We start from the raw sequence: 23,673 nt of genomic DNA on the forward strand, positions 1-23,673 counted from the left end.
TACGAACATCGGCTAGTCACAGGCAAAAGCTCTCAATTCCAGAACTTTTCCACAGAGATCGGGATGGTTCCACAATTTGTAGAATGGGTCCGCAAACTGCAAAAATACTCTTACTTTTGCCATGTTACACACGCACAAATGACACCATCTCTACCAAGTATGAGATCATAACCAGAACAATATAAGTAACGTCCGTGGAAAAAAAAAACAATAAATGGAACCAATTTTAACGTGTGGAATCGCTGACTCGCAATTTTTTGTCTCACATGGGAAAATATCGACGAGTTTATTGAGACAGACAGAAGGCATTGGGTAACGTAGAGATGAGAATAAGGCCAAGAGATAAGAGGGCTCTCAACGGGTATAAAAGTGGACCTTCGGCAGTGGTTCAGCATCGTCGTTCAGGATCTTCACTGCACCATGTACGGACTCATCTTCGCTCTGCTCGTGGGCACCGCTGGTGAGACTTTGTGTAACTTCCACTGCTAACTGGTTGCATAGTGAATGGTTTTGGGTCGAACTGGGACCCATGTCCAGCAGAGATGGTCTTTGTATATATGCTGAACTTATTTCGCACCGTACGTATCCAGCCGTGCAAATCTTTGCCTATAGATATCTGGCAGTTTAACAGAATTGGTTTAAGCAGAACAGACAATGATGGATATCATTATTGGTCATTTGGTATCTTAATTTGGCGTAGGCCTCTGCTAGGTTAGCTCCATCGGAAACATTTTGCACCTCCTATGGTGATGTGCATCACCAAACTAACAGAGGAGAGGAATGCGTGCTGCTTATTTGGCTGTGCCGGAAAGTTTGTCTTTGACTAAAACTGAATTATACCCAAGTGCAAGATGGGGCTAATATCCATTATTGTTCCCAAGCAATTGTTGGAAATTCTAAATTCCTTCTGTCGGGCCCATATTGTCCATCAAACAAGAACGACGATTGAGCAAGTGATGCAACATTTCTAGTAAACATATCGGAATGACTTTTTTTGCTGGAATTGGTCTTTGTGTTAGTGGTTCATGGGTGTTCATGAAATGTCCATACTTTTAAATTGGTGCTTACATTAACAATACGTTTTTTTCTGGAAAATATCAATACCAAAATTACTTTTGACCTCAAGGGGTAGGAGGGGGTAGCATTGCCTCCATTAATTCACTAGGATTCTCCACTTGGCCTTACAGACAATGTCGATAGTCATGATCCTTTTGACGATTATCCTCACGATGAATGTTGGGTCTGAGTAATTGACCGTGGCCAGAACACCAATTCACACTCTGCTTTGCTGACAGCGGCGGCCCCATACATGTATGAGGACCACATCGTGGGTGGCTCCGAGTGCGCTGCCCACTCGCAGCCGTGGCAGGTGTCCCTCAACATCGGATACCACTTCTGCGGAGGCTCCCTGATCTCCAGCGAGTGGGTCGTGTCTGCCGCTCACTGCTACCAGACGTGAGTGTGCTGCGCGTGGACCTAAGCGAATCTCGTTGCGTGCTGCGTGTCTGGTGGTGTCAGTGAAGTAGCATCGACTTGTGTAAACTGCAGTGTACACCTAGAACCTGGTGATCACGACCATATCTGAAAATAACTTAAAGCTCATGTTGTTGAACTTAGACAGAGCCACAAATAATATTTACTTGAGCTTCACCGATGGGGCAGATGTGTCACAGCTGGTAAAATGAAGAAGCCGATCATGTGATTTTGAATTAGACCCATACGAACAATCGAGAAAGGGCTATGAGCAGATTGTAAAGTATGCGACATCCTCTTTCCAAAACAAGGCAATGTGCCCAAGCAGTTTGTTTTGCTTAGACGATTATACCAAATAGTTACAGAACTTGGCAATCTACCACAATTTGGGTCAATTTGGGTTTGTGACGGTGGTAAGCGTAGATGTGATGGCATAGAATTACAGTACAACTAGTCTTACCATACGTGCTAGTTGTGCCATGTTAATGCTTGACCTTACCATTCGGAACTTGATCAAGTACAGTGTTTTTTGGATTGTTTTGTTCGTGATTCATTGTTATTACTGTAACCAGGTTTCTATTGTGACCAGATTCCCATAAACGATTATAATTCATGGCCAAATGGGTTTTACCTGTGCCAAAATAAAACCTCCAAAAAAAAACCTAAAACCTAAATTTAAGCGATCCCCTATGAATACAATTCATCATCACTACTGTCATCCACTTCCTCCACCCCCAGCGCATCCCGCATCTCTGTGCACATCGGCGAGCACAACATCTTCGCGTCCGAGGGCACCGAGCAGTGGATCCAGGCCTCCAAGGCGATCCGCCACCCCCAGTACAACTCGGACATCACTGACAACGACATCATGCTCATCAAGCTGTCCTCGCCCGCCACCCTCAACCAGTACGCGCAGACCATCCCGATGCCCTCGTCCTGCGTCGACACCGGAGTCACGTGCACCATCTCTGGCTGGGGCGAGACCCTAACCAGCGTCGGTGAGGACACGGCGCTTAGACGTCCGTCTTCCCTGGAAAATCCATTTGAAGAAGAGTTTTTAAAGATTTTACAATGTCGGTTTCGTGGTTACTCTGTATAGCTCTCGGATGTGTTTTCAAGCTGTACCGTGTCATGTTCATCATGACGTACGACGTTTCACTCCACTTTTTGGGAGCTCCCAGCACGTGCAGTGAACCGTCAGATGTCATGTCGAACAACACGCAGTACAACCCAAAAACACATCACAGAAAAATTTAATAGAGCGGTGGGTAATCTGCAGTCTGTGGGCCGATTGGAGCACATGCAGTCCCTCGTGGGGGCATGTTGAAGTGGGGTCATGATGAGTGCACAAGCACGATGTCAAGCTTGCGGCCAACTGCCGTAAAAGAGGGCCGCTCAATAGGCGCGCGAACTCGTCTGGGTTGCCCATCATTAGTTTAGTATCTTCCAACTACACGCTGCCACAATGCTTTGACATGCTTATACCATGGTAAAACAATTGACTATTAAATATCCACTTCAGATTCTTCTCACCGATGACCCACCATTGTCTGGGCAATAAAGTTATGAACGCCATCATTTTATGTTTATAAATATTTCTGGATAAGAAAAATGCTTAATGTTTAAAGCTAAGCATTGCAGGTTATACCTAGAGTTTAAACTGGACTAAGAGTTGTAACTGTACTTGTCCATCTTTATATTGTTGTGGTGTGATCCTGTGACTTGCCACTTCTGGGCACAGGCCTCCCCCATTTTGTTCCATTCTTTCCGTTCCTTTCTCAGTATCTGTTCAGAAGGGTTCTCCAAACTCTTAAATTTCACCTCGCCCTCTCTTCCACTGTCTTCCTCTGCTTACTTTTCTCCAGGTTTACAAATGCTACCAACCCATTGCATTTCCTCTGCATTACTGGGACCTTCACGCTGAGTCCACTGAACTATCTCCCCCTCTGCTTATGAGTTTCTCCGTCCTCACGTTACCCCAATATCTTTCCCCAGAGTATGATGCCTCACCACTGCCACCCTCGTGTCTCCATACAGGCAGCCCCGATGTCCTCATGTGCGTCCAGGCACCCGTGCTGAGTGACACCTCCTGCAGGAACGCCTACCCTGGGTCCATCACCGACAACATGATCTGCCTGGGATACCTGGAGGGTGGCAAGGACTCCTGCCAGGTGAGGTCCCCTGAAGCGACTTGAGTCGATAAGTCTGAACGGGAGTATGAGCGTCGACCTGCCCTCTTGCTACAAACCAGTGCCACCTCCACCAAACATACACTCTCATCGATATTTTGGTTGCATCTCTTCCATCTAACTCAATATTAACCACGTTTTTTTTCACAGACATAAAGGTTGGGAACCACGACATTAGATGCTGGAACCAACTGCTAACTGCTGACCCTTTGACCCCTGATTCCGCCACTGTAGGGAGACTCCGGTGGCCCCGTCGTATGCAATGGCCAGCTGCAGGGCATCGTGTCCTGGGGCCGCGGCTGCGCCCTGCCCAACTACCCCGGCGTGTACACCAAGGTGTGCAACTACAACTCCTGGATCGCCAGCACCATGGCTGCCAACTGAGCGACTGACTCGGAAGCCACCTTGCCGAGCAACAAGCACCGTGATGATTGTAATGCCATGAAACGAATAAAACCATTGACATGTTGATGGCACAATGTTTTTGTCGTCTTATTTTCTTAGTAAAGTTGATGATCGAAACATCGCATAGCATGGTACAATGGATTTAGTTGCTCGATTGCTCTGCTACCCACAAAGCAGCCCTGTAGCAGCCTATACAGCACAGGACTTCTTAACCCCTTTGGTATGGTGGCCCTATACCTCCCATCTGCAATCCTTTAAATAATAGTATACGTTTAACAAACATAGTTTAGTTAAAATTGTTCATAGCAACAAGGTGGCCAATATAAGTAATTTGCTTTGGGCATGTCGAATCGTTTGTTCTAGATTTGAAGTTTTCGTGACTGCAAGGATCCATACTCTGTGGTTCTTTCGGTAAAGTCACCTAGGTGAAAAAATAAAATATATTCAATAAAAAATAAATTAATTAAATCACAACGTTTGGCCAAGAATCAACTGAGTTGAGTCGATGCAAAGGAGGGGGTGACATGCAAATGAGATGGATTATGTATGCTTCCCATTGGTCGATTTAAACTCCTCCCACAGCTCGACACAGGAAATAAAGCGCGACCTTGGGGTGCTCTCAGGGACGCTTCCAGCCAATCACAACCCGCCATTTTCCTAATTTGAATATGACCCGCCCCATGCAAATAAACTCCTCCCTCTCTCCTGCCAGATTAAATAATCGATGGTCGGTAAATCGATCAAACATTGATGACTCAATGAACTATTCAGGCATAAAAGTCGATCGTCGAGTCCGGTTCACCTCTTGTGAGGGGCGCTGGAAGCTTTAAACCGCACGGCGCTTAGCAGTCACCGCGTGGGACCTTCCAACAACAACAACAGCCGCCATTTACCACTAAGTGGCGGTGACGTCAACACGGCGACTGTGCCACGCCAAGTGCACTTTGAGACGTACACAGACAGACCTAGGCTGACCAAACTGACCCAGTTTGGTTTTTGGGTGAAAACACTTAAGTGTGAGTGCTGTGAAAACGGTGGCAAACTCTAGATCATCCTAATATACGTATGCAAGCACACATTAGCTCGTTTTTTTACTTATAATAATAACTTATTTATCCAGGAAAGCCACGCTGAGTCGTCGGACTCTTTGCAATAGGGTCCTATATTGGGTTATGTCAAGATGTTTTCTGTCCATTAATGCAACTTTCATTATACAAGTGGGAGTAAATCGGAGAACCCCTATGGGCACGAGGGGGCAACAAAATCACCATACAGATGGAATGCAGTCCACTTTCTGTACTGCCTTCTCCTGGAGAGCGAGGATATCGCACATCGACGCTCACAGGAAGCGATTCTCACAACGTTTTCGCAATCCACCAACCCTGATGCTGGATTACCATAGATTATTGAAAACTACCACCCCAAAAAAATATGGATCAGTATCCGTGATTTTGACTCTCAGTTAAAAGCACTCCGATGTCTGCTTAATAAAATATAATGACTTTGACTGATAAATTTGACAGCAGTAATGTCCTTGGCGTATACTTAAGTAAGAAAGGTAAAGGTGCAGCCTTGCAATGTATTTCTCACTGCACCGCTGGCAGAAGGGCCTCCACTTGAGGGAGCTCTAAAGAACACCTCTAGAGGATATTATATATATACTGATATATACTTACGTAAGTATTAATTTTATGAGCTCTCAATTCCAGAACTTTTCCACAGAGATCTAGATATTTTCACAATTTGTGGAACGGGTGTGCAACTGCAGAACCACTGTTAATCACAGCTGCCACATAACACACATAACGTCAAATGGCACCATTACTACCAAGAAGGAAATCTGAACTGGGACAATGGACACAACGTCCGTGGAAAGAAAAACATAAAATGGGACCAATTTTAACATGTGGAACCGGTCACTTGCTATTTTCATCCCATGTGGGAAAATATCGACGAATTTTATGAGACAGGCATAAGGCACCAGGTAACGTTGAGATTATAACAAGGCCATGAGATAAGAGGGGTCTCAACGAGCATAAAAGGGGACCCTTGGCAGTGGTTCAGCATCGTCGTTCAGGATCTTCACTGCACAATGTACGGACTCATCTTCGCTCTGCTCGTGGGCACCGCTGGTAAGACTTTGTGTAACTTCCACTGGTAACTTGCTGCGTAGTGAATGGTTTTGGGTCGAACTAGGACCCATGTCTGGCAGAGATTGTCTTTGTACGTATGTTGAACTTCTTTCGCCAACCGTGCCAATCTTTGACTATAGACATCTGCCAGTTTAATAGCATTGGTTTAAGCAAGCCTGACAATGATGGACATTATTAGTGGTCGTTTGCTATCTTAATCTGGCTTAGGCTTCCACAAGGTTGGATCAAATTGGAACACTTTTCACCTCTGCTGATGATGTGCGTCAACAAACTAATGGAGGAGATGAACGGTGTGCTCCTAATTTGACTGTGCCAGAAAAGTATTTGAGTTAAACTGAATTATACGAAAAAGCTGGATGGGGCGCATGCCCGTGTTTTATCCCAAGAGATTGGTGAAAACTTTACATTCCTACTATGGGGCCTATATTGTCTATCTCAAAAGAACGATTGAGCAAGTGATGCAACATTGCTAGTAACCCCAGAGGCGTGATGATCCTGCTGACGATTATCCTCACGATTAATTTTGGGTCTGAATAATTAACCGTGTTCAGGCTACCAATTCACACTCTGCTTTGTTGACAGCGGCGGCCCCGTACATGTATGAGGACCACATCGTGGGTGGTTACGAGTGCGCTGCCCACTCGCAGCCGTGGCAGGTGTCCCTCAACATCGGATACCACTTCTGCGGAGGCTCCCTGATCTCCAGCGAGTGGGTCGTGTCTGCCGCTCACTGCTACCAGACGTGAGTTCACACGGACATAAGCGATGCTCTTTGTGTGCGTGTGTGAATGGGAGGGGAGTAGTATTGCAACGATTAGTGCACTGCGCTGCGAACCCTGCAACCCGAACTCGATTCCCAGCATAAGTGACAATATCTGACACGGTCCTGTGCCCTCCCCCAGGTTGACTCACCGTTAAATGAGTACCTCGTGAAGCTGGTCAACACTAGAGAAACGAAGGGGACTGTGCATTTGAACGTTAATGATTCTATACATCCGTTCAACGTCCTCAACGAGAGGAGGGCCAGATACATGCGGCCAATATGTGAATATTTGTGTTGTGCTGGTTGTGTGTCACGGAAAAAAAGTATGCAAATATATATATACATGCAAAAACATATATGGAAAATAAATCGTTCTCACAGTTAATTTGATGAATCCTTCCTAACGGATGCAGCACTCTCAAGGCACTACTTTTCGAGACGGAGATGAAAATCTTAGCAACGTAAAACCGCGTAGAGCCGAAACATCACCCCCGTATACCATGAAACAGACCTCATTCGGTACACCGTGTAGAGCCGAAACAAGAGTTTGATAAAGCTGCGTTGGGCAAGGGTTTCCTGTACTTATCTTATTGTGCCCGGTGGGATGATGAGTCAGTTCCCCAACATGAACTGAGCTTGCATTCTATGATTGTTCTTGCACTTAGCCGCCTAGATCATTTTACAGCAGGACATTGAAATTGTTGGAATTAAATGTGGCGCAAGGTGCTTTTGGTTGCTAGGGCATGAAAGCAAAGAAATATAAATTAAAATCTTCATCACTACTATCGTCAACCTCCTCCACCCCCAGCGCGTCCCGCATCTCCGTGCGCATCGGCGAGCACAACATCTTCGTGACCGAGGGCACCGAGCAGAGGATCCAGGCCTCCAAGGCGATCCGCCACCCCCAGTACAACTCGGCGAAAACCGACAACGACATCATGCTCATCAAGCTGGCCTCGCCCGCTACCCTCAACCAGTACGCGCAGGCCGTCGCGCTGCCCTCCTCCTGCGTCGGCACCGGAGTCATGTGCACCGTCTCCGGCTGGGGCGAGACCCAGACCAGCGTCGGTGAGGACACAGAGCTTAGACGTCCGTCTACCCTGGAAAAGCAATTAAAGGAATACTTTTTAAAGATTTTACCATATCCGTTTCATGGTTGCTCTGTTTAGATCTCGGATGTGTTTCCGGGCTGTGCCACGTGGTGTTCATCATGATGTCTAGCGTTTCGCTCTAATTCTTGGGAGTTCCCAACACTACGAGTGAAGCTTCGTTCGGACGTCATGCTGAAGAACACTCAGTACAACCCAAAAACATATCAGAGAAATTAGTTGATTTCTTCTCCATACAAGCTGACACAACACTTATACATGCTTGTACCATGGTAAAACATTCATTAAGATAAAAAAAAATGTTAGTATAAGTACATGGTACTCTGTCTAGCGATATTTTCGTGGATCTTTTTTGCATTGTTTATAGCTAAGCATTGAATAACAGTTCTGAGCATGAGGCAGGCTTGACCTGGAGTTCAAACTTGACTAAAAGTTGTAACTAGACTTGTCCATCTTGTTGTTGTTGTAGTGTGAGCTGGTGATTGGCTACTTCTGGGCACAGGCCTCCCCCATGTCTTCCTTTACTTTCTCAGTGGCTGTCCAGCAGTCGTCACGGAACTCTTTTCCACTGTCTTTCTCTGATAACTTTCTCCAGGTTTATAAATGGGCACAAGCTATCAACCCATTAAATTTCCTCTGCATTACTGGGACCTTCACGCTGAGTCCACTGAGCTCTCTCATGCCGCCCCCTCTGCTTATGAGTTTCTCCGTCCTCACGTTACCCCAATATCTTTCCCCAGTGTATGATACCTCACCAATGCCACCCGCGTGTCTCCATACAGGCAGCCCCGATGTCCTCATGTGCGTCCAGGTGCCCGTGCTGAGTGATACCTCCTGCAGGAACGCCTACCCTGGGTCCATCACCGACAACATGATCTGCCTGGGATACCAGGAGGGTGGCAAGGACTCCTGCCAGGTGAGGTCCCCTGAAGCGACTTGAGTCGATAAGTCTGAACGGGAGTATGAGCGTCGACCTGCCCTCTTGCTACAAACCAGTGCCACCTCCACCAAACATACACTCTCATCAACCACATTAGATGCTGGAACCAACTGCTAACTGCTGACCCTTTGACCGCCACTGCAGGGAGACTCCGGTGGCCCCGTCGTATGCAATGGCCAGCTGCAGGGCATCGTGTCCTGGGGCCGCGGCTGCGCCCTGGCCAACTACCCCGGCGTGTACACCAAGGTGTGCAACTACAACTCCTGGATCGCCAGCACCATGGCTGCCAACTGAGCGACTCACTCGGAAGCCACCTTGCCGAGCAACAAGCACCATGATGGTTGTAATGCCATGAAACAAATAAAACCTTTGAAATGTTGATGCCACCATGTTTTTGTCGTTTTATTTTCTTCTAAATAGCACGGTAGAATAGATTGAGTTGCTCTACTGCTCTGCTATACACAAATCAGCCCCGTAGCAGCCTATACAGCACAGTACTTCTTAAACCCTTAGGTATGGTGGCCCTATACCTCCCACCTGCAATCCTTCAAACAATAGTATACGTTTAAAAAATATGTTTAGTTAAAAATTTTCATAGCAACAAAATGGCCAATTTAAGTAATTTGCTTTGGGTATGTCGAATCATTTGGCCGAGAATCAACTGAGTATAGTCGATGCAAAGATTGGGGTGACATGCAAATGAGATGGATTATGTCGGCTACCCATTGGTCGATTCAAACTCCTCTTACAGCTCGAAACAGGAAATACAGCGTGACCTTGGGGTTGCTCCCAGTGACACTCCCTGCCAATCACAACCCGCCATTGTCCTAATTTGAATATGACCCACCCCATGCAAATAAACTCCTCTCTCCTGCTAGATTTAATAATCGATGGTCGTTAAATTGATAATCCTTTGAGGACTCGATGAACCATTCAGGCATAAGAGTCGATCGTCGTGTCCGGTTCACCTCTTGTGAGGGGCGCTGGAACCTTTAAACCGCACGGCGCTCAGCAGTCACCGCGTGGGACCTTCCAACAACAACAGCCACCATTTACCACTAAGTGGCGGTGACGTCAACACGGCGCCTGTGCCAGGCCAAGTGCACTTTGAGGCCGCTTTAAGTGTGGAAAGCTTTCTGACAGGTCAGATGCACACCAGCTGTGTCCCTTACTGTGTAAGCTTGCTTCATTTTATCTGTCTGGTGCTCCGCTCGTTGTGAGCGTCACTCCTCTAACTTCCTTTGTTGTTGGAGGGCGACTGCTTCCAACTGAACAGTCGCGTCCTTCACGACACAGGCACACACACACGGCTATACACAGGGGGTGCGCTTTCATATTGAGATATTTTGAGCATCACCACCATCAAATTCACTGCTGGATGAAGGCTGTCATCTTTTTACGATGCGGGGGCGGGGGCGCGTGGTGACGGGATGGGGAGCAGGTGCAGTTCACGTCACCACTCGCCACCAGAGGTCGCAAACGGGTTTTGATTCCTTACCCGTACCCTTACCCGGTCGCACCAGGGTCGCAAACGGGTACCCGAAGCCGGGTATTGGGTACCTGGTTGCGACCTCTGCTCGCCACTGATGTTAGCCACGCATCCCCAAGCCCCACCATTATTCATCCCGCTCCGCGGACATCTGTGAAAAATATCTTCAGAGCACATCGGATTCCTTCAGGATAAATCATTCTTCTGATTCTGAACTCAAACCCAACACTCGGACCGAACACCAAATCGTCGAACCTTACCCCCCTATTCGTCCAAATCTTCAAAAATCCAATCAACGCCCGACGTCGGCGTAATGGGTATCGTCTGTGTACGTCAGTTACGTGAACGTGAATGAGCCGCCATCTCAGGGTCGGTTTGACGTCCTCACCGAGTGGACGGCCAAGATGCACGCGGTGATGTTTGGACATTTGCGTTGTGTATGACTCTGTCGAGTACGGGTTACACGTTCTGTACGTAGCAGGGCTCGAGAGGAGACAGAGAAACTCACTGCAGATCACCCCCTACAATCTCAACCACAGTACTGTAGATACAATATAATTTTGTCATGCAAACCAGCAATATATAACGTTCGCATAATTTAACCAATACACAAATACAAAATATAACGTTTACACTGCTGGATGGACAGAGACTGGAGGATTTAAGAAATGTACCCCGTTGTTTCAACTGCCGCACCGGGAAATTGAATCGAGAAGTCCATCGTGCTATTAAACCTGGTACCACAACAGCTCCCTTCATTTCATACAACCGCACTGTTCATCAAAGCAACGAAAACGAGACAATGTCAAATACATTACAAAGTCATGGTAAACAGATATCTCGATCATTGTTATCGTCAAATGCAATATCGCGTCATATCGTGAATATTTGACATTGCAGCAAGAAGAAGTTTCAAGAAACAATGTAGAAGCGTATGAAAAGATATTGACTATTGTGCAAGATGTGAAAACCCTCACGAGTATTGAGTGAAGTTGTACATTGTGGTCCACTTCTCTTCGGTCACCGTCACAATAAACGTGACCAAATTTATCCTAATGACAGGCAGCAGTGATGCTGTGATATCGAACTGGTACACAAGCACAAACGTGAACAGAATTGTGAAGACTAAACCACACTTAACGTCATGAAAGTAATTTCGGAGCTTGATCCTATCACACCATTGCGTGGAGTGAAAACATGACGACCCCAAACCTAACAAAGTCCATCACTGTTAGATGTTACAGGAGGGCATTAACATTGTAAATATAACAATCAACGAATTGAAGAGCACGATGTAGGCTTACAGAAAATGGATTGAGCCTCATGTAGAAAGTCTCGAACGTTTATTTAAGAGCAAGCTGTGGGCTTATATAAATTAAGCACACGTGTAAAAGTACGAGTTTCACAACTTTGTGCGATCCACCAACCCTCGCCTCCAAGGTCGGCGTTGTACACAATGACACAAAAACAAAGACAAATATCCACCTTACAGCATTAACACACTGTTGGGGCAAGTGCTTTTAGCGAGCACCTATAAAGGCAGGCACGGCACACCAGGGGTGGGTGGCCAGAACCACGCCCGGCAGCCTTTGTATTCCTAGTGGCGATGTTTACACATTACAGCAGTTTACATAGGAGAGGCCCAGGACCGGTTCAGATAATCGTCGCTGGTGTTGGCCGTGAGCGGAAATCGAACTCGGGTCGCCGGGTTCGTAGTGCAGCTCGGTAACCTCTACCCTACCGCTCCCTAAATGACACAGACACATTCACACATGCACAGTGACACACGTAGACAAAAATGGACACACGTGTAAATTACTCAAGATGAATATACATAGGAATCATCGACTACAACTGCAAAAAACGTGACAGGACCCTTCTGAAGAAGAGTCATGAGATGCAGTGAGGCTTTCTTGGATTAACAAGCGTATTCAGAAGCGACTGGAGCTATCCACTTTTAAATCCAGATTTAAGTTTGCTGTCCTTCCCCCGCACCTCTGATTAGCACAGTTGGCTACGTTCCGTGCGAAAGATGTTCAACATACATAGTATGCCTCATGATGATTCTAGTTCATGAGAAGTGCTGCATATGGTGGACGTACAGCTCAGCTGCCGATAACAGGACATCTTAGGAAACAAATGAAAATATACTTTTTTGTGACTAGGCGAGAGTTGATTGAGACACCCTTTACCTGTTAACAATAGAATCCATGGCACATGCAAGGTGTGCACAGACACAATTTGAAAGACGTGTTACAAAATGGTGTCAACGTAAAATGTAGTTTTCGTAGCTGATACAATGATCTATATGTGATTTTGAAATGGATGTATTTGAAGTTGTTTGAAATAAGTCACATTGTAAGCAGCCAGGTTCTCGTTGAAAATATATGGGAATATGACGCGCTTTTGCAGGTGATAATGTCACGGCGCGTACTGACGCAGCCTCATTGGATTGTAAACTTCCCTACCTGATGAAGCCCGGGTAGGGAAGTTCAAATTATGTCGTGAAAAGCCTTAAACCACCGTTGAGTTGTATTGGTTTGAATGTGATCAACACCTTGGCATGTATGAATGTTGTCTTTTTCAACGTCTTTATTTTGTCGAGTGGTGGGGGCTTAGTAACGAGAATTTTGACAAAGAATCTGACACGTGGCCAAATCCATAAATATATGTATCAGTATTAAAGTATTTGACTATTCAATTAATAAAATATAATAACTTTGACTATGACACATTTGGCTTTCTCTTCATGGTATACGTGAATATAGAAATGCAGCAATGTCGTTGGCATAAGTATAAAAGGCATAGGTGCATCCTTGCAATGGATTTATTACAGCACCGCTGTCAGACTTCACTTAAAGGACCACTTAATAGCCCCAGTAGAGGATATTATATATATGCTCATGTATACTTACATAAGTGTTAATTTTATAGGCAATAATTTTTGCTAAATTGTACGAACATCGGCTAGTCACAGGCGAAAGCTCTCAATTCCGTAACTTTTCCACAGAGATCGGGATGGTTCCACAATTTGTAGAATTGGTCCGCAAACTGCAGAAATACTCTTAATCACAGCTGCCACGTTACACACGCACAAATGGCACCATCTCTACCCAGTATGAGATCATAAACAGAACAATATAAGCAACGTCCGTGGAAAACAATTAATAAATGGAACCAATATTAACGTGTGGAATCGCTGACTCGCAATTTTTTGTCTCAGGTGGGAAAATATCGACGAGTTTAATGAGACAAACATAAGGCATTGGGTAACATAGAAATGAGAATAAGGCCATGAGATACGAGGGCTCTCAACGGGTATAAAAGGGGACCCTCGGCAGTGGTTCAGCATCGTCGTTCAGAATCTTCACTGCACCATGTACGGACTCATCTTCGCTCTGCTCGTGGGCACCGCTGGTGAGACTTTGTGTCACTTCCACTGCTAACTGGTTGCGTAGTGAATGATTTTGGGTCGAATTGGGACCCATGTCCAGCAGAGATGGTCTTTGTACGTATGCTACACTTATTTCGCACCGTACGTATCCAACCGTGCTAATCTTTGCCTATAGACATCTGGCAGTTTAACAGTATTGGTTTAAGCAGGGCAGACGATTATGGGTATCAGTTCAACACGTAGGCTTTCGCGACCAATATCTATAATAGAGGTTTTTGGGTTAGATATATAAATGTATAGACCAGAGGAAGCCTTTTGGCGCATTTTGGCGTCCTCTGGTCTAACACCATTTGTGACTAGTCTCCAAAGAAAGCTGTCTGGTGTGGGCCAATCAGTTTTAATGACAATGCATATATTATCAGAGTATGGTTTTTTTGCATTCTGACCATAAGTATTGTGGTTAATGCAGTCATGATTCCTTGTAAAAGGTTTCAGTTTGGTGTTTTAACATCCTAACACCTGTTTTGTTGCCAGAAAAAAAGGGAAAAACCTATTCTAATGTAAACGTGTTGTTAAAACCCGCCACCACCCGACACAGCCAACGAGTAAAGGTTGTCACGTAAATTTGGTGGCTTGGCTCTCCAACACACCGGTGTGCTGTTCTAGTGACGAATTGCCACGTTCTGTTTACGTGACAACCCTTACTAGTTGGCTGTGTCGGGTGGTAGCGGGTTTTCACAACACATTTATATATTTACGCGATCTAACCCCAAAACCTCTATTATGATGATGGGTATCATTAGTGGTCATTTGGTATCTTAATTTGGCGTAGGCCTCTGCTAGGTTAGCTCAATCGGAAACACTTTGCGCCTCCTATGGTGATGTGCATCATCAAACTAACAGAGGAGAAGAAGGTGTGCTGCTTATTTGGCTGTTCTGTTAAATTGGTCTTTGATTAAAACTGAATTATACCCAAGTGCAAGATGGGGCTTATGTCCGTTTTTGTTCTCAAGCGATTGGTGGAAATTCTAAATTCCTTCTGTGGGGCCCATATTGTCCATCAGACAAGAACGACGATTGAGCAAGTGATGCAACATTTCTAGTAACCAAAGCGGAGTGAATTTTTTTGCTGGAATTGGACTTTGTACTTGTGTTGCTGGTAAAATTGGTGATGATGATCATCACGGAAACAACAGAAGCGGATCTATACTATTCCCAAGAGTGGTGTTTATGAAATGTCCGTACTTTTAAATAAGGGCTTACATTAACAGTACGTTTTTTCTGATAAATATCAATAACAAATTTATTTTGGGACTCAAGGGGTGGTAGGTGGGTAGCATTGCTTGCATTACTTCCCTTGGATTCCCCACTTTGCCTGAAAGATGATGTCGATGGCCATGATCCTATTGACGATTATCCTCAGGATGAATGTTGGGTCTGAGTAATTGACCGTGGCCAGGACACCAATTCACACTCTGCTTCGTTGACAGCGGCGGCCCCATACATGTATGAGGACCACATCGTGGGTGGCTCCGAGTGCGCTGCCCACTCGCAGCCGTGGCAGGTGTCCCTCAACATCGGATACCACTTGTGCGGAGGCTCCCTGATCTCCAGCGAGTGGGTCGTGTCTGCCGCTCACTGCTACCAGACGTGAGTGTGCTGCGCGTGGACATGAGCGAATCTCGTTGCGTACTGCGTGTCTGGTGGTGTCAGTGAAGTCGCATCGACTTGTGTAAAATTCAGTGTACACCTACAACCTGGTGATCACGACCTTATCTGAAAATAACTTAAATCTCATGTTGTTGAACTCAGACCTAGCCACAAATAATATTTACTTGAGCTTCACTCATGGGGCAGCAGTGTCACAGCTGGTACTATGAAGAAGCCGATCATATGATTTTGAAATAGACCCATGCGAACAAACGCGAAAGGGCTATTAGCAGATTGTAAAGATATGCGACATCCTCTTTCCACAACAAGGCGATGTGCCCCAGCAGTTTGTTTTGCTTAGGCGATTGTACCAAATAGTTACAGCACTTGGCAATCTACCACACTTTTTGGTCAATTTGGGTTTGTGACGGTGGGAAGTGTCGACGTGATGGCATATAATTAAATTACAACTAATCTTACGATAAGTTCTAGTTGTGCCATGTTGTTGCTTGACCTTACCATTCGGAACTTGACCATGTACAGTTTTGTTTGGATTGTTTTGTTCGTGTTTTATTGTTATTGCTGTAACCAGGTTTCTATTGTGTGACCAGTTCCCCATAAACGATTAGCATTCATGGCCCAATAGGTTTTACCTGTGCCAAAATAAATGTAAGCGATCCCCTATAGATAATAATCATCATCACTACTGTCATCCACTTCCTCCACCCCCAGCGCTTCCCCCATCTCTGTGCGCATCGGCGAGCACAACATCTTCGTGTCCGAGGGCACCGAGCAGAAGATCCAGGCCTCCCAGGTGATCAGACATCCCCAGTTCAACTCATTCACCTACGACAACGACATCATGCTCATCAAGCTGTCCTCGCCCGTCACCCTCAACCAGTACGCGCAGGTCATCCCGCTGCCTTCCTCCTGCGTCGACACCGGAGTCACGTGCACCATCTCCGGCTGGGGCGAGACCCAGACCAGCGTCGGTGAGGACACGGCGCTTAGACGTCCGTCTTCCATGGAAAATCCATTTAAAGAAAAGTTTTTAAAGATTTTACAATGTCGGTTTCGTGGTTACTCTGTATAGCTCTCGGATGTGTTTTCAGGCTGTACCGCATCATGTTCACCATGACGTACGACGTTTCACTACACTTTTTGGGAGCTCCCAGCACGTGCAGTGAACCGTCAGATGTCATGTCGAACAACCCGCAGTACAACCCAAAAACACTTCAGAGAAAAATGTAATAGGGCGATGGGTAATCTGCTGTCTGCGGGCCGAATGGAGCCCAAGCAGTCCCTCGTGAGGGCATGTTGAAGTGGAGTCATGATGAGTACACAAGCACAATGTCAAGCTTGCGGCCCACTGCCGTGAAGGAGGGCGACTCAATAGGCGCGCTAACTCGTCTGGGTTGCCCATCACTAGTTTAGGATCTTCCTCCTACACGATGCCACAATGCTCTGACATGTTTACATCATGGTAATAAAATTGGATATTAAATATGCACTTCAGATTCTTCTCAACGATCACCCACCATTGTCTGGGCAATAAAGTTATGGACGTCATCATTTTATGTTCAGAGATATTTCTGAATGAGAAAAATTCTTAATGTTTAAAGCTAAGCATTGCAGGTTATACCTGGAGTTTAAACAGGACTGAGAGTTTTAACTGTACTTGTCCATCTTTATATTGTTGTGGTGTGAGCCTGTGACTTGCCACTTCCGGGCACAGGCCTCCCCCATTTTCTTCCATTCTTTCCGTTCCTTTCTCAATATCTGTCCAGAAGGAATCTCCAAACTCTTGAATTTCATCTCGCCCTGTCTTCCACTGTCTTCATCTGCTTACTTTTTTCAAGGTTTTTAAATGCTACAAACCAAATGCATTGCCTCTGCATTACTGGGACTTTCACACTGAGTCCACTAAACTCTCTAATGCCGCCCCCTCTGCTTATGAGTTTCTCCGTCCTCACGTTACCCCAATATCTTTCCCCAGTGTACGATGCCTCACCACTGCCACCCGCGTGTCTCCATACAGGCAGCCCCGATGTCCTCATGTGCTTCCAGGCGCCCGTGCTGAGTGACATCTCCTGCAGGAACTCCTACCCCGGTGACATCACCAACAACATGATCTGCCTGGGATACCTGGAGGGTGGCAAGGACTCCTGCCAGGTGAGGTCCCCTGAAGCGACTTGAGTCGACAAGTCTGAACGGGAGTATGAGCGTCGACCTGCCCTCTTGCTACAAACCAGTGCCAACTCCACCAATCATTCAGATCGAGACAAAGTTAATTGCTAACTGGTGACCCTTTGACCCCTGATTCCGCCACTGCAGGGAGACTCTGGTGGCCCCGTCGTGTGCAATGGCCAGCTGCAGGGCATCGTGTCCTGGGGCCGCAACTGCGCCCAGCCCAACAACCCCGGCGTGTACACCAAGGTGTGCAACTACAACTCCTGGATCGCCAGCAGCATGGTTGACAAATGAGCGACTCACTCGCAAGCCACCTTGCCAAGCAACAAGCACCATGATGGTTGTAATGCCATGAAACGAATAAAACCTTTGAATTGTTGATGCCACCATGTTTTTGTCGTCTTATGTTCTTCTTAATAGTGTAGTGGGTTCAAATTAGGTGCACACACAGCTTGGAGGCAACACTATTTATTAAACGGTAAGTAATATAACACTGTACATGAGGTGGTGACCACCTTCCTCAACGCACTAACACTCTGGACGACGACCCGGGACTTGAGGACTGATGATATCGTCTTCACTTCGGAGTTCAAGAGCCCCGCTCTGCGTTCACACCACGCTTACATCTGCTCTGTCGTGGCCGGCTCTGCCCAGGCCACACCTCCCTTCCCAGGCCACGCCTCCCTTCCCCCACCTCACGGGAGGTCTGGGTCCCTCCACCACGTAACCCCCAAGGCACCCCCTTGGGGCCCCCAGCCCTCGTACGGGCCGACACAGTAGTGATGTCCTATGTCACTACATCAGCACGGTACAATAGATTGAGTTGCTCTACTGCTCTGCTATCCACAAATCAGCCCCGTAGCAGCCTATACAGCACGGGACTTATTTAACCCTTTGGTATGGTGGCCCTATACCTCCCACCTGCAATCCTTCAAACAATAGTATACGTTTAAAAAATATGTTTAGTTAAAAATTTTCATAGCAACAAAATGGCCAATTTAAGTAATTTTCTTTGGGTATGTCGAATCATTTGGCCAAGAATCAGCTGAGTACAGTCGATGCAAAGGTTGCCGTGACATGCAAATGAGATTGATTATGTCGGCTTCTCATTGGTCGATTCAAACTCCTCTCACAGCTCGAAACAGGAAATACAGCATGACTTTGGGGCGCTCCCAGGGACACTCCCAGCCAATCACAACCCGCCATTGTCCTAATTTGAATATAACCCGCCCCATGCAAATAAACTCCTCCCTCTTTTCCTCTCTCCTGCTAGATTTAATAATCGCTGGTCGTTAAATTGATCAACCTTTGAGGACTCGATGAACCATTCAGGCATAAGAGTCGATCGTCGTGTCCGGATCACCTCTTCTGAGGCGCGCTGGAACCTTTAAACCGCACGGCGCTCAGAAGTCACCACGTGGTACCTTCCAACAACAGCCGCCATTTACCACTAAGTGGCGGTGACGTCAACACGTAGCCTGTGCCAGGCCAAGTGCACTTTGAGGCCGCGTTAAGTGTCGAAAGCTTTCTGACAGGTTAGGGACAGACCCAGGTCCCATGGGTCGACTCACTGAGATGACTGGCAGTTGCACACCAGCTGTGTCCCTTAGATGTGTAAGCTTGCTTCATTTTATCTGTCTGGTGCTCCGCTCGTTGTGAGCGTCACTCCTCTAACTTCCTTTGTTGTTGGAGGGCGACTGCCTCCAACTGAACAGTCGCGTCCTTCACGACACAGGCACACACACACGGCTATACACAGGGGGTGCGCTTTCATATTGAGATATTTTGAGCATCACCACCATCAAATTCACTGCTGGATGAAGGCTGTCATCTTTTTACGATGCGGGGGCGCGTGGTGACGGGATGCGGAGCAGGTGCAGTTCATGTCACCACTCGCCACTGATGTTAGCCGCGCATCCCCAAGACTCACCATTACTCATCCCACTCCGCGGACAAATGTGAAAAAGAGCTTTAGAGCACATCGGATTCCTTCAGGATAAATAATTATTCTGATTCTGAACTCAAACCCAACACTCGGACCGAACACGACGGCCAAGATGCACGCGGTGATGTGTTGACATTTGCGTTGTGTGTGACTGTCAAGTACGTGTTACACGTTCTGTATGTAGCAGGGCTCGAGAGGAGACAGAGAAACTCACTGCAGATCACCCCCTACAATCTCAATCCCAACTACAGTACTGTAGATACAATCTCATTTTGTCATGCAAACCAGCAATAAGTAACGTTCGCATAATTTAACCAATACACAAATACAAAATATAACCTTTACACTGCTGGGTGGACAGAGACTAGGGTTCTAGATTTGAAGCTTTCTTGAGTTACTGTACAGGTTACTGATAGACAGCCAGTTTTGTTTTACCATGTTTAGCTTTTTTCACACACTGGTTTCCTGCTATAAGTTTTACCCACCAAGCAACATAGCAGGAGGCTGTTTCTTCCTGACCTGCTTTTGTGCTTTAGCCATCTACATGGCAGAGGCTCGGTCCTAGCCGTAGTCTCAAGCCGCACCTTACCATAATAATAAAAAGGGGGCCTGTCCTGGCCCATCCCCCCCCCTCAACCAGTATATATACGGGGTAGTATCTCTTGGAATCTCTCATTTACTTGATACAGCAAGCGTGCTGTGACGGTTCCACCTGAAGACGGAAGCGTGTGTTGCCTACGAAACGTCGTGATTTTTATTTTATTTTTATTTTACTTTTATTAATTTTAATTTTTTACCTACTTGACTTTACCGAAAAAAACCTAAGAATAAGAGACTAGGGGATTTAAGAAATGTACCCCGTTGTTTCAACTGCCGCACCGGGAAATTGAATCGAGAAGTCCATCGTGCTATTAAACCTGGTACCACAACAGCTCCCTTCATTTCATACAACCGCACTGTTCATCAAAGCAACGAAAACGAGACAATGTCAAATACATTACAAAGTCATGGTAAACAGATATCTCGATCATTGTTATCGTGAAATGCAATATCGCGTCATATCATGAATATTTGACATTGCATCAAGCAGAAGTTTCAAGAAACAATGTAGAAGCGTGTAAAAAGCTATTGACTATTATGCAAGATGTGAAAACCCTCACGAGTATTGAGTGACGTTGTACATTGTGGTCCACTTCTCTTCAGTCACCGTCACAATAAACGTGACCAAATTTATCCGAATGACAGGCAGCAGTGATGCAGTGATATAGAACTGATACACAAGCATAAACGTGAACAAAATTGTGAAGACTTAACCACACTTAACGCATGAAAGTAATTTCGGAGCTTGATCCTATCACATCATTGCGTGGAGTGAAAACATGACGACCGCAAACCAAACAAAGTCCATCACCGTTAGATGTTACATGAGGGCATTAACATTGTAAATATAACAGGCAACGAATTGAAGAGCACGATGTAGGCTTACAGAAAATGGATTGAGCCTTATGTAGAAAGTATCGACCGTTTATTTAAGAGCAAGCTGTAGGCTTAAATAAATTATGCACACGTGTAAAAGTACGAGTTTCACAACATTGTGCGATCCACCAACCCTTGCCTCCACGGCCGGCGTTGTACACAATAAGAGAAAAACAAAGACAAATATCCACTGTATAGCATTAACACACTGTTGGGGCAAGTGCTTTTAGCGAGCACCTATAAAGGTCGGTACGGCACACCAGGGGAGGGTGGCCAAAACCACGCCCGGCCGCCTTTGTATTCCTAGTGGCGATGTTTACACATTACAGCAGTTGACATAGGAGAGGCCCAGGACTGGTTCAGATAATCGTCCCTGGTGTTGGCCGTGAGCGGAAATCGAACTCGGGTCGCCGGGTTCGTAGTGCAGCGCGGTAACCTCTACCCTACCACTCCCCAAATGACACAGAAACATTCACACATGCACAGTGACACACGTAGACAAAAATGGACAGACACGTGTGAATTACTCAAGATGAATATGCATGGGAATCATCGACTTCAACTGCAAAAAACGTGACAGGACCCTTCTGAAGAAGAGTCATGAGACGCAGTGAGGCTTTCTTGGATTAACAAACGTATTCGGAAGCGACTGGAGCTATGCACTTTTAAATACAGATTTAAGTTTGCTGCCCTTCCCCCCGCACCTCTGATTAGCACAGTTGGCTACGTTCCGTGTGAAAGATGTTCAACATACATAGTATTACTCCGATTGACTCTCGTTCATGAGAAGTGCTGCATATGGTGGACGTACAGCTCAGCTGCCGATAACAGGACATCGTAGGAAACATGAAAATATACTTTTTTGTGACTAGGCGAGAGTTGATTGAGACACCCTTTACCTGTTAACAATAGAATCCATGGCACATGCAAGGTGTGCACAGAAACAATTTGAAAGACGTGTTACAAAACGGTGTCAACGTAAAATGTAGCTTTTCGTAGCTGATACAATGATCTATATGTGATTTTGAAATGTATGTATTTGAAGTTGTTTGAAATAAGTCACATTGTAAGCAGCCAGGTTCTCGTTGAAAATATATGGGAATATGACGCGCTTTTGCAGGTGGTAATGTCACGGCGCGTACTGAAGCAGCCTCATTGGATTGTAAACTTCCCTACCTGATGAAGCCCGGGTAGGGAAGTTCAAATTATGTCGTGAAAAGCCTTAAACCACCGTTGAGTTGTATTGGTTTGAATGTGATCAACACCTTGGCATGTATGAATGTTGTCTTTTTCAACGTCTTTATTTTGTCGAGTGGTGGGGGCTTAGTAACGAGAATTTTGACAAAGAATCTGACACGTGGCCAAATCCATAAATATATGTATCAGTATTAAAGTATTTGACTATTCAAGTAATAAAATATAATAACTTTGACTATGACACATTTGGCTTTCTCTACATGGTATACGTGAATATAGAAATGCAGCAATGTCGTTGGCATAAGTATAAAAGGCACAGGTGCATCCTTGCAATGGATTTATTACAGCACCGCTGTCAGACTTCACTTAAAGGACCACTTTATAGCCCCAGTAGAGGATATTTGATATATGCTTATGTATACTTACATAAGTGTTAATTTTATAGGCAATAATTTTTGCTAAATTGTACGTACATCGGCTAGTCACAGGCGAAAGCTCTCAATTCCGTAACTTTTCCACAGAGATCGGGATGGTTCCACAATTTGTAGAATCACAGCTGCCACGTTACACACGCACAAATGGCACCATCTCTACCAAGTATGAGATCATAAACAGAACAATATAAGCAACGTCCGTGGAAAACAATTAATAAATGGAACCAATATTAACGTGTGGAATCGCTGACTCGCAAATTTTTGTCTCAGGTGGGAAAATATCGACGAGTTTAATGAGACAAACATAAGGCATTGGGTAACATAGAAATGAGAATAAGGCCATGAGATATGAGGGCTCTCAACGGGTATAAAAGGGGACCCTCGGCAGTGGTTCAGCATCGTCGTTCAGAATCTTCACTGCACCATGTACGGACTCATCTTCGCTCTGCTCGTGGGCACCGCTGGTGAGACTTTGTGTAACTTACACTGCTAACTGGTTGCGTAGTGAATGATTTTGGATCGAATTGGGACCCATGTCCAGCAGGGATGGTCTTTGTAGGTATGCTACACTTATTTCGCACCGTACGTATCCAACCGTGCTAATCTTTGCCTATAGACATCTGGCAGTTTAACAGCATTGGTTTAAGCAGAGCAGACAATTATGGGTATCAGTTCAACACGTAGGCTTTCGCGACCAATATCTATAAAAGAGGTTTTTGGGTTAGATATATGAATGTATAGACCAGAGGAAGCCTTTTGGCGCCTTTTGGCGTCCTCTGGTCTAACACCATTTGTGACTAGTCTCCAAAGAAAGCTGTCTGGTGTGGACCAATCAGTTTTAAAGACAATGCATATATTATCAGAGT

General features: G+C 45.7%; 3 protein-coding genes across 4 annotated transcripts; all 3 read left to right on the forward strand.

Annotated features, from left to right (window-relative positions):
• The first annotated feature begins 407 nt into the window (after nt 1–407).
• Nucleotides 408–4,141, forward strand: LOC144726778 (trypsin-like). The gene is made up of 5 exons (XM_078605671.1): nt 408–460; nt 1,296–1,455; nt 2,212–2,471; nt 3,511–3,644; nt 3,897–4,141. The coding sequence occupies exons 1-5, from the start codon at nt 421–423 to the stop codon at nt 4,044–4,046; spliced, it is 744 nt and encodes a 247-aa protein (XP_078461797.1). The 5' UTR covers nt 408–420; the 3' UTR covers nt 4,047–4,141.
• A 1,945-nt stretch (nt 4,142–6,086) lies between these two features.
• LOC144726776 (trypsin-like) lies at nt 6,087–9,411 on the forward strand. The gene is made up of 5 exons (XM_078605669.1): nt 6,087–6,199; nt 6,803–6,962; nt 7,792–8,051; nt 8,875–9,008; nt 9,177–9,411. Exons 1-5 carry the CDS (start codon nt 6,160–6,162, stop codon nt 9,324–9,326), a joined length of 744 nt encoding a protein of 247 aa, XP_078461795.1. The 5' UTR covers nt 6,087–6,159; the 3' UTR covers nt 9,327–9,411.
• Nucleotides 9,412–9,496: 85 nt separating this feature from the next.
• LOC144726779 (trypsin-2-like) lies at nt 9,497–18,144 on the forward strand. 2 transcript variants are annotated; one of them, XM_078605674.1, is made up of 5 exons: nt 9,497–10,175; nt 15,406–15,565; nt 16,298–16,557; nt 17,604–17,737; nt 17,900–18,144. In XM_078605674.1, the coding sequence occupies exons 2-5, from the start codon at nt 15,420–15,422 to the stop codon at nt 18,047–18,049; spliced, it is 690 nt and encodes a 229-aa protein (XP_078461800.1). In that variant the 5' UTR covers nt 9,497–10,175; nt 15,406–15,419; the 3' UTR covers nt 18,050–18,144. The 2 variants fall into 2 exon arrangements, with proteins under 2 accessions (XP_078461800.1, XP_078461799.1); XM_078605673.1 differs by lacking the exon at nt 9,497–10,175 and adding an exon at nt 13,889–13,938 and having other exon boundaries at nt 17,900–18,134.
• The last annotated feature ends 5,529 nt before the right edge of the window (nt 18,145–23,673 follow it).

Source organism: Lampetra planeri, chromosome 24, assembly GCF_965212315.1.
Source record: "Lampetra planeri chromosome 24, kcLamPlan1.2.h2, whole genome shotgun sequence".
NCBI classification, from domain to species: domain Eukaryota; kingdom Metazoa; phylum Chordata; class Hyperoartia; order Petromyzontiformes; family Petromyzontidae; genus Lampetra; species Lampetra planeri.